The sequence below is a fragment of the Oreochromis niloticus genome, linkage group LG1 (genome assembly GCF_001858045.2).
Source record: "Oreochromis niloticus isolate F11D_XX linkage group LG1, O_niloticus_UMD_NMBU, whole genome shotgun sequence".
Classification (NCBI taxonomy): domain Eukaryota; kingdom Metazoa; phylum Chordata; class Actinopteri; order Cichliformes; family Cichlidae; genus Oreochromis; species Oreochromis niloticus.
In genome coordinates, this window is record NC_031965.2 from 22,491,737 (window position 1) to 22,502,582 (window position 10,846).

Genomic DNA, 10,846 nt, shown 5'->3' on the forward strand with positions numbered 1-10,846 from the left:
CATTGCGCCGCGTGTCCAGCTAAACCCTTTAAAACTACACTTCCCTCCCACTGGTCGGTTACGCAGCGTCAACGGCTAAACTGGCTCGGGCATATACTGCAATAACTGTGGAGCTTCTTGCAAACAGCTGTCTCGCCGCTAGGAACAAAACACTGGTGAGTTTAGTCACTTATCGTCATACTCTGGGTTGCAGTGATGTTAAACGGCTGTTAAAAATAACGGATAGTCTCAAGAAGGTTTAAATTATACGTTCCGACGACGTTTATAGAGGTGACGGTAATAACAAGCCTCTGAAGTTAGTTCATTAACAGCGAAACTGACACCAAATGCGGTTATTTGATGTCAGCGGACGAAGGTGGTGTTCGCTGCCCGTAGCTGCTGCAGGTTTAACCGCAGATTTGTCCGTTAGAGACGTAAACAGCGTCTTTTTTCAGCGTGAGGCCGCGCGCTGGTTGGCATCGTCTGCTAACTTTCACCGCCAGAGGGCGCTGGTTCCTCTGTTTGTTTACACTGGCAGGTATCAGCTCGTGACCAGCTGGAAAAAAAGGCATTAGCTGCGGTTACAACACATCGGCAGGGCGACATGTAACCGGATTCGGGGTGAGGAGTTTGAGACTGCCAAAGTTGGGGGTTATAACGGTATTATCACAGTACCGCGTAGATCTAGGCATGTCACAACAAGGCTCCAATGAGGTTTCGTGCCAAAAAGTGATTACTGATATTTCTGTGTGATTTTTATGACTAATATCTGTGTTTATATACAGGCTGTAGTTTACAGGATTTATGTATATACAATAAAAAAAATTAGCTGTTATCCAAGTATATTTATGACTCTGTGTTATTGTTTCGGGTCAGTGTTCTGCATTATAATCAACCCAGTCCTATTTGGCCACTTTAAATATCTTTATAAAACTATTAAGTAATTTTTGTTGTATTTTCTGCTGGCCTCTTTGCCATTATGCATATTTAGTTTTAGTTATTATAACCTTGCTCGCAACTATATTGTGATGTTGATGTTCAATACTGTGTCCATCAGAGGGCACGTTGCAGACCGGTAAATGGTCGGTAAATAACAAGTGAGTGTTGTGACTTTCACATGAAAGCAAGCAGAAACGATTCTTCACAACTGATTCATGTTAGTTTGTCTGTTTTTTCTACATTTGACAAGTCAACCACTGCTTGCCTTGCGTGTCCAACACAGCTGATCTACGCAGAACAATGTTCAGTAATAATTAGGCTGACATGAGTAAATATTGGATTTTTAAATCACTGAGTATTGATATCAGTCTTAAAAATCCTATATCTAAAGACTATAAACAGGCCACTTAACCCAATGCAGGGTGGTTGCCAGGCAACTTGAGGGCAATATTGTGCATAATTCAACTTTTGTGTATATGAATAAGATATTATTGTAGATAAATAAAAAAAATTGTACAGTTCTTTTATAAGGTGTTGATAAGTGCTTAAATACTAAAAACAGATCATTTTAAGCTGTTGCGACATGGTTTCTAGGCAACATGTTAACATCTAGATAAGAACCTTCCAGAGTCTAAGATGTATCTGTGTGCAAAGCTTGGTTGCTCAGCTCCTAATGGTGCCGGAGGATTTTGCAGTCAAAGAAACACACACAGACAAGCAGAAAGCTTTTTCGCGTGTTACAGTCAGATCCACAAACTAAAACGAGTTGGACAGGCCTGCTGTGAATTTGTGGCATACAGGTCTTGCTCATCTTTTCACTACAGCATATTGTCTCAGGCGTAGGTGGAGCTCAGCGGGAGCTCCACTGCTGCAACAGTCTGGCCCTGACTTACATCGAATGTAAAGTGACACCACTGGTCAGCCGGGTGCCGCGTGACGGGTGGATGAATTTATGAATTTATTTAACTGATGTGTGGGGGTTTTGGGGTTGTTGTTTTTTTTATATGTAGCTTGGTGATAAAATGGAGTGAAAGTAGTCCCTGCTGTATAAACAGGATGTGCCACTCTCACCTGCACATCTCACTTTGCCTTTCACTACAAGAGGCTGAACTGCAGGGATAGTCTAAGATAGAAATAATAACTCAGTGATTTGTGCAGCTGTCGGTGTCGCTGCCTGCACTGTTAGACTGTTATGTGTATTTGTTTTTCTATTTCTGTGTAACAAAGGTGATGAGACCTTTTGCTCATGCCTGTAGCTGGGTGTGGGTGGTGCTGCTGAAGCGTTTAATTGATCCCTGCGTGACTTCTGAACAAGCTTAAAGTGTTTTTCTCAGCAGCTTAGGTTTCTGTTTATGGGTGGGATGGGAAAGACGGTGCAACATAAAGAAAGAACTTGAGTGCTGCATCGAAGTGGAAAAACGGGAGGATTTATTTACTTTATTTGAGACCTACACGTTATTTCAGAGGACAATATTGTGGGCTGCACTAGCTTCCTCAAAGTGTATGGCGGGCTTATAGAGCTTAGATTCTTGGTTGTATAATTGTTTATTGGTTGCTTGGTTAATATTTGTACAATTCTTCCTTCCAGCTTTTAAAATTCACTACTTTTGCTCATTTTAACCTTCAGTAATTTTGATAATTAAGGGAGCTTTAAGGCGTTGTTTGGACAACATATCAATGTGATGGTGTCACTTTAATTCAGCCTACCACATAGCCCAGTCAAGAAGCTGATGCCGTTGGCAGCATTTGCACTTATCTGTCTGGTGTACCTGCGTAGTTCTGCAGCTGGCGGCAGTGTTTCTCTCTTCAAGTTGATATTAGAAATGGCAGCAGTCAGTCACAGTTGCTGCGCTCACATGAACTTACAGTGTAGATTTAATACAGAAATATTCAGAAAGAAGTATTTTCTGAAGTTTTAGGAACTAAGTAATTAATTTATTGGAAACATAATCAGCAGATCATTATTGTTAGTTGCAAGTTGATATGTTAAAAAATGGACTCCACCTTCATCATCTACAAAAACCAAACTCTGCTTTTATATTTCTGTATGTCTGATTAAAAGCATAATATATAAGACACTCAGGAGCCATTTTCCTCCAGTGAGTGCCTTTACTTTATCTAAATTTTCTGAATTTACATACATATTTTTATTTGTTTCACTTTTATTACTAGACTTACTTTGAATGTAATATTTATCGAGTGCTGGTTTTCTACTTTTACTTGTGTAAAGCTTCTGAAAACAATTTTATTGTAAATTTGAAAATGATGCTCAGTCAAGTTCAGGTGTTTTTCTTCTCTCCTCCAGACGTCTGTGTGCTGCTGACAGCTGACAGAAATGTCAGAGACCTCCAGCGATGCGGAGTCCTCCTGTGGCTGGACTATTATTAGTAATGAGGTATAAATCCTTTCCTCTGTTTATCCTATATCCTCACTTGTTGTCTTATGGTTTTTAACATTTTAATCAGGTCTGCATGGGTCATTAAGTATAAAATGTCAATGAATTGTTGAACATGTTAAAGAGATATGCTACATTACAGTTTCCTGTGTTCTTTCTTCAAGTTTATTTTAGAGTTTTACAAGATAAACAAGTTTAACTGCAAACCAGAGTATGCTGACACTGACAGCACAAACTTTACTGTATTCTGTTTATGCATTTATACATTTTTTTCCTCATTAACAAGAAAAATTTAAAATATTTTTCTTCATTGATAAAACCTTTAACTTTTTGCTATAGCTGGTCAGTCACAGCTATAATTCATCACTAAATTCTCCTTTTCTGAATAGTTAATTACAGTCATTTATTTAGAAAACATCAAGTTCATCCAGTGTGTTCGGTTTTTGAACATTTGTGTTGTGTTTGCAGGGTTCAGATATTGAGACTTTGGGATCCGAGACTGCAGTGGAGTATGGAGCTGAGCTGTTAGAGCGCCCTCTGGTGGAAGAACCACAGGTGCAGGATGTTCAGACTTCAGTATCTGCTGGTAAAGCTCCTTCTTTTTTCTTTTTTTATCCAGATGTGAATTTGATTGATGGAGTTTGTTTGACACAACACACATTTATGTTCACATTGTCAGCTGTGTGTGCAGAAGAGAGAACTGCTGATTCACTGGACAACACTCTGGGAGAACAAACTTTAGATGAGACACTGAACGCCTCGGAGGTGAGAGGACATGAAAATGTCCCCGGCATAATTAATCCAGAGTCTCATCCCTGCTTCTCGCTGTATAACTCGTCTTCATCGTATCGTCTGCAGGCCGGAGATGAAGCTGCAGGGAAAGAGCCCGTGCTGTCCTCCAGCGACCTCTCGGACATCGTGACCCTGCCAGACTTGAAGGAGGGGGAGCACGCCGAAGTGGAAGAGGAGGCAGCCGCCAGTGAAGATCTTTACCTCGGCACCTCCTGCAGCAGCCAGTACACCTTCAGTGCTGCAGAGACCGGTAGGACGGCACACACACTAAAGACAACTGATTTTATTACCAACATTAAAACAACAACACAAACATTTCTCCTGTTTGCCAAAGCAGGTTTGTTGTTGAGTCAATGGAAACTTCCACAGACTCTGATGAACTTAAGCAGCCGTCTGAGAAGTCAGCTGACCGGTGGCCGCTCTTTTCCAGGTGGCCTGATTTGGAAATGCAGTGACTCTGATTTGATGCTTAGCTTGTTGAGCAGCGCTCGAAATTAATCCCGATGCAGCTGAATCAATGTGAGGCGATGAGATGCTGTCAGACAGTTTAAAGCCTGTGTGCCTGAGCAAATAGATTTATTTATTTATTTATTTTTTCTGTTTGGAGAAGTGAGATAATAAGCCTGCATGTAAAGCATGGACAGTGGAGTGGGTTTCAAACTACATTTAAAGTCTCATCTGGTTTGTGTGGTATACATTTTTAACACACAGAGGTATTTATCTTGTGAATTATGGTCCCAGAACAGTTAAAATGTCTTGTGGTATGGCTGCCTTTAGATGACTGCAGTATTCCACAGTTTCTTACACAGATCTGCCTCGTTCCTCACATTTGGTTACAAAACAGTGATATGGGGATAGCCAGCTCCAGACTGCCAGACTGTCAGTAATTAGTGGTACTGTATACTCAACTCTGTAGTTGTCTGAATGTGATTAATGCAGGAACAGTCTCTGGAGTGGCACCAGAGAAGGAGTGTCCTTTAAATTATAGGAAAGCAACTGTCTGATTCAACAAATATTTCTAAGCTTTGTTTTTAGTGCTGGTTGATATACCGGTTCTCAAGCAAGCTAAACCAGAGCTAGAGCATCCACTGTGGCTTTAATGTAATACGACAGGTGCTACAAGTAGTACTCAGGTGCAACTGTCCATTAAAGGTGTAGTTAAAGTTTGGGCTCATGTAAGATCAAAATGAGCTATATGTGGCCCACAGTGTGCAAATGGATCAGGGGTCTCACTGCCAGTACTTGTTGTCTGCATGATTAACTGCACTTGTGCCTGATTTTTGAACCGTTTGCATGTGTGTTGTTTTTTTTCCTGCTCTTCATATAAAACGTCTCATTTTCTAACCGTAGTTTTCCCAGTGCAGCCGCCAGTGGTGACAAACTCAAGCAGCAGCGAGGATGAGGCTGGACGCAGCGCCAGCACTGTTGTACGAAGACGAAAATTGAGGAGGAGTACCACAAACACCGTGACTGACCCCGAGGAGGAGACTGTGTTGGAATCTCGCCCAAGTGATGATGATGATAAGGGGGAGGACATTAAAGAACAGAAGCAGCAGCAAGAGGAGGAGGAGACTGAAGTGAGAAGAGCTGCTCGGGATGTTGAAGAGAGAGCCCAAAACAGCAGCATCTTCAAAACTTCTATCCTCATCACTCTTGTAATAGCTGCCTTCCTGTGTTTGGGTCACTTCTACGGTGAGTAGTCCAGCTTTACTGGGATAAATGCAGAAAATGTTGTTGGACCAACTTTAGGGATGTGCTGTACCTCACGTCGTTCAACCTGTTTCCTGTCTACTGTGGAACTAACGTGAAAAAAATTTCACTTACAGAGAAATACGAGATGAAGAAGAAGCTCTTTGATTTGGACTATGTGATGGACCTTACATCCCAGGTCAGTGACTACACAGGTCCCAATTCGAGGAGTAATTTGATTATTTTTGGTTGAACAGTAATCATGAATTTCTGTGCCATGCTTTTGATTTTTGTAACTTCTTACATGGATAATTTATCACTTTATTTGCTTTTATTCTTAAGTCCTTAATAATGCTGTGGTGTGTATGAATTTGATCTACAATAGTGCAGTAAAAAAAGCATTAGAATCTACCAAAAGTCAGACTCAGATTGCTTGGAACCTTGGCTGAGTAGGTACTTAAAGAGTATCTGATATCAGGTACTACCACCTAATGGAAAACCCTAAAAACCTAGTCGAGCTGAGTTGGTACTACTGTAACAGAAGCTCACAGTCGTAAAGACTAAATATGGATATTTACCTTCCTCTTATACAGGGGTGTCAAACTCTTTTTAGTTCAGCCCAAATTTAACCTGAAGTGGGGCATTCCACTTAAGTTACTGCACAAACAAAACACTGCTCCTTATTTTTTACCTTATAACTTTAAATGTCTTTCACCTATTCATTAAAATCTCAGCCCTGGTTGAAGTGAGCCTTTTCACAGTGTATAACAGTCCTTAATGACTTTGGTGCTGTTTCCCACTTTATAAATCTGGCCTCGGGCCTCATGTTGGACACCTCTGCTCTTATAAGATGTGAAACAAATATAGAACCAACAACCATTTGGTTATTGCGCTTCAGCTGCCATGAACCATATTCATCTTCAAATACAAATAGATAGATAAAAAAAAAATCAAAGATGGAGGAGCCATAAGCAGGACTTTGATGGGCTTGTTTTATTTCTTTTTCTCACTTAGGAAGAGTTGTTTGAGTATGGCATGGAAGAAATGCATGACGACCAAATTCCATTGCTCATGGAGCTTGAGAGTATTAGGAACAAGAACCAGGAGCTCATTCTGAAACAGGCTAATGTTCAGGTAACAGATGGTGACATTCCAGGTTTATAATATTATGCCAGAGCCTCTTCACATTTTATTTTGAGCATTTTAACTTTGTATGCATCAATACAAACTTTATATCCCAGGTTTATGTATATGTATGTAATAATACATACATAAATAAATAAAAACAATGTACAGATTTTTCCAGATACACAAATATCAAAGCTGTATCTCTTAAACTTTTACATGAATTTAACATTCAAGAAAAAATCCCAGGAAAATGACATCACTTCCTCTTGTGATGGTGCACATGAAAACATGTGATAATTCTTTCTGACAACGTGACAACATATATTCCAACATAGGGCGTGCTGTGAACAGCTGATCAGATCGATAAAGCCCCCCCATCTGGATCATAATGTTTTTGTTGCTGCGTACACTTTTCACTGGATTTCTGCAAACCCAGTAGAAGAACGGGGTGTTTCTATGCAAAAAGAATTATTCCTTCACCACACTTGGTTGAGTTTTTCTGGTATTTAAAAATAGAAATACTAAATATTTACTTTTATTGTTGAAATATTGAATGACTTTAGTGAATGCACTGCTTCAGGTAATCACAGCATATGCAATCTTGTGTCTGTTCCTCTTTTTCCCATCAAGGCCCAGAGAGATAAGTTGGAAATGTTGCTGAAAGAGAAAGAGGAGGAGAACACTAACATGGTGTCTCAGCAGCAGAAGCTAGCAGCTGAGAACCAGCTGCTGAAAAGCTCTCTGCAGCGAGAAGAGATGTCGTTGTCAGCCTTACAGGAGGAGCTGAAGAGTCTGCGCTCTAAGATCAGAGATCTGGAGTCGATGGGAGCCGGAGCCGACTCGCTGCTGTCAGAAAACCAGAACCTGAAAGAGCAGCTGGAGGAAGAGAAGCAGCTGACCAGAAGCTTCCAAGGCCAGCGGGAAAACATGATGGCCGAAGCACAGACGCTGAGAAAGAAGCTTGACAAAGAGAGGAAGGTCACGGATGAGCTGAGGAGAGAGCTAAGTCGACTGAGAAGTCGACTCCCAGGAGCCGGAAAGGAATTGGGTTCAGAGGCGGAGGAGCTGCAGTCCCGTCTGATGGAGCTGGAGAAGAGGCTGAGCTTTGAGCAGCAGCGCTCTGACCTGTGGGAGCGGCTGTATGTGGAGACCAAAGAGGAAAGAACCAAAGGAGACACGGAGCCCAAAGTGAAAAAACCAAAGCATGGCATGGCGGGAAAAGTGAAGGAGACGTTTGATGCTGTGAAGAACTCCACCAAGGAGTTCGTACATCACCACAAGGAGCAGATTAAAAAAGCCAAAGAGGCCGTGAAGGAGAACCTGAGGAAGTTCTCTGACTCTGTCAAATCCACTTTCAGACATTTCAAGGACTCTGCCTCGACCTTCATCAATAAAGCCCGAGGGTTTTATAAACAGAGAAGCAATGAGAAGAATACAAGGGAGTCATGGCAGCACAGATCCCACAAGCCTCATCAACGACACAAACACGACTCTGGCCACAACACCCGGAAGTCAGGAGACAAAGTTCACCAGGACTGGGAGCAAAACACTCACAAAGCCCACATGAAGGGATGCTCCGGGGTTTTCGACTGTGCCTACCAGGAATCCACCAGGCTCTTCAACAAAGCCACAGAGCCAATCAGAGCCGACGAGTTTCACAAGCTGCTGCAGAGCTACCTGCAGCAGGAGGTCGACCACTTCCACCACTGGAAGGAGCTGGAGAAGTTCATCAACAACTTCTTCCGCAACGGAGTGTTCATTCACGACCAGATGCTGTTCACAGACTTTGTGAGCGGGGTTGAAAACTTTCTCGCAGACATGTGCAAGTACCACGGCCTCGATGATGACGCTTTCGGGGATGTTGATGACTACATCTACAGGCACTTCTTTGGAGAAACAAACACAAAGAGTTACAGCCCGAGGTGAGCGTCCAGAAAGATCCTTTAATTTATTGTTAGGTTGCGTCTGAATAATTTATAAAAGTTCTGGGGATTTTCCAAGGCTGGATGGGTGAAAATTAAAGTCATAAGTTTACAAAAAAAACCATAAAACCACCAAATTTCTCAGAAACAGTCCAAGTGAAGCTTTTATAGTGATCTAAACTAAAAATGTGTGAAAAATAACTAAAATAAAAACAGACCTTTAAAAAAAGCCAGCTCCTCTAAATGTTCAATAAACAGTAATAATCAAACTAGAGAGCTCAGACACTTTTACAGCCTCACGCTGACAGGAAAATGGGGCGGAGCTCATCAAAGGTGGTTCGATAACTGTAAGGAAGCAAAATAATGGCTCAGTAGTCACACTTGAGTAAAACTATGACGGTCAGCTCAGTTTTTTCATTACTTTTTTGTTTTTTGCAACTGACTGCAAATTGTTACTTGTGCAACTTTTTGAGCACAAGGCGATCGCACGGGTCACCTGGTGGGTGGAACTCAGACTCCAAACAACCGCAGTCCATCAGAGACTGACTGGTTGGTGAAGAATTGCAATCAATTGCTGTAACTCAAATTACCTGTAAATAATGTAATTTCACTGTTTTCAATTGTTCCTTTTTTGGTTGAATGTTGTTTGTAGTTCCAAAAATTAATAACTGAAGTAATTTAATCAAAATTCATATGTCTGTAGTTTGATTATCTACTGGAAATAACTGGTGTAACATACAAATCATAAATTGTTTTTCTCCTTTAGTCCTGCATACAATTCAAATACAGGGATAAGTGTATAAACCATTTTATGAATGATTTATTGGGTTGTACAAGCCTTCATCGGGTGTTTAGATAAGCTGATTGAATCCTTACAATAAAGTGTGTACTTGGAGTCCACCTCTGACTTTTCTGGCTGACTTTAAGCTTAAATAGTGGAATAAGTACGTGGCATCTTCTACCAGTTCTATTATTCTGATGTCCGCTTACATTTTATCATTTTCACAGGGTCCATTTAAGCCAGAGAGTGAAGGTCATTATTAGAGGCACACCACGTGCCGTTACCACAAATTACTATTGCCATGGTAACAGGTTTGCACCTGAAAACAAACAAAAAAAATACACCTTTTGTCCCCCACAAAGGTTGGGGTTAGGTTAGTTGAGTGAGGACTGAACCTGTTTTTTTCCCCACTTTTCTTCAGCGCTCCAGCCGGTTCATATTTATTTTTTTATATCATCACGCTCACTGTGATGTCATTCGTCTGTGTTGTGTTTGAATCATCCAGTGGGCCGTTTGAAGGACCCGAGGCAGACTCAAAGGAGGAATCGAGGACAAAGCACGAGCAGCGTAAGCAGCAGCGCGCCCGGTCTCGACCCCACAGCGAACGCAAGTGGAGCCGATCAGGAAGAAACGCAGACAGACACATGGCTGACGTCAAGATAGAGCTGGGCCCGATGCCCTTTGACCCCAAATACTGAAACGATTTCAGCTAGTTTATTACAATGGCTACAAACTTTAGTTGCAAAGTCACCTTTTTTGTTTTTGTAAGTTTGCACAACTTTTGAATGCTACTGAACGGCCTTCAGCTCTTTGGTGTTTGGTGAAGTAATCATTAGGTTGGAGTGGAAGACGTGGCCTAACTACATGTAACTTGAGTTTATCTAAGATGTTAAACTGAGTCATTCTTTAAAATTTGGCTGGTAAATTTTAGACGGATGAGCACCTCCCTCTTCAGTCTCAACACCTTCATTTAAAAACAGCAGAGACTAAAAAAAGGGTGGGGGCACTTCTGGATGTTTCTGTGTTCAGTTTGATGGTTTTAATTTGCTGCTACACTAACAGCTTTGTGTGATGTGAGAGCTCACATGCTGTTTCCTATCATTCCACCTTTAACTTAATTTAACTGGACAGTTTCACTTGTGATGGAAAAGGAAAAAAACTGGAAAAAATAACATTTGAGGAAATGTAACTGTATATAAAATGTTTTTAAATTGATGAAAA

General features: G+C 41.2%; 1 protein-coding gene across 5 annotated transcripts; it reads left to right on the top strand.

Moving 5' to 3' along the window:
- On the top strand, nt 1-10,765 carry ccpg1 (cell cycle progression 1). 5 transcript variants are annotated; one of them, XM_005467079.4, is made up of 11 exons: nt 1-155; nt 3,224-3,313; nt 3,782-3,899; nt 3,993-4,078; nt 4,172-4,355; nt 4,443-4,535; nt 5,456-5,797; nt 5,932-5,993; nt 6,809-6,928; nt 7,553-8,844; nt 10,131-10,765. In XM_005467079.4, the coding sequence occupies exons 2-11, from the start codon at nt 3,254-3,256 to the stop codon at nt 10,321-10,323; spliced, it is 2,550 nt and encodes an 849-aa protein (XP_005467136.1). In that variant the 5' UTR covers nt 1-155; nt 3,224-3,253; the 3' UTR covers nt 10,324-10,765. The 5 variants fall into 5 exon arrangements, with proteins under 5 accessions (XP_005467136.1, XP_025762309.1, XP_025762316.1 ...); XM_025906524.1 differs by having other exon boundaries at nt 4,005-4,078; XM_025906521.1 differs by lacking the exon at nt 1-155 and adding an exon at nt 350-600.
- The last annotated feature ends 81 nt before the right edge of the window (nt 10,766-10,846 follow it).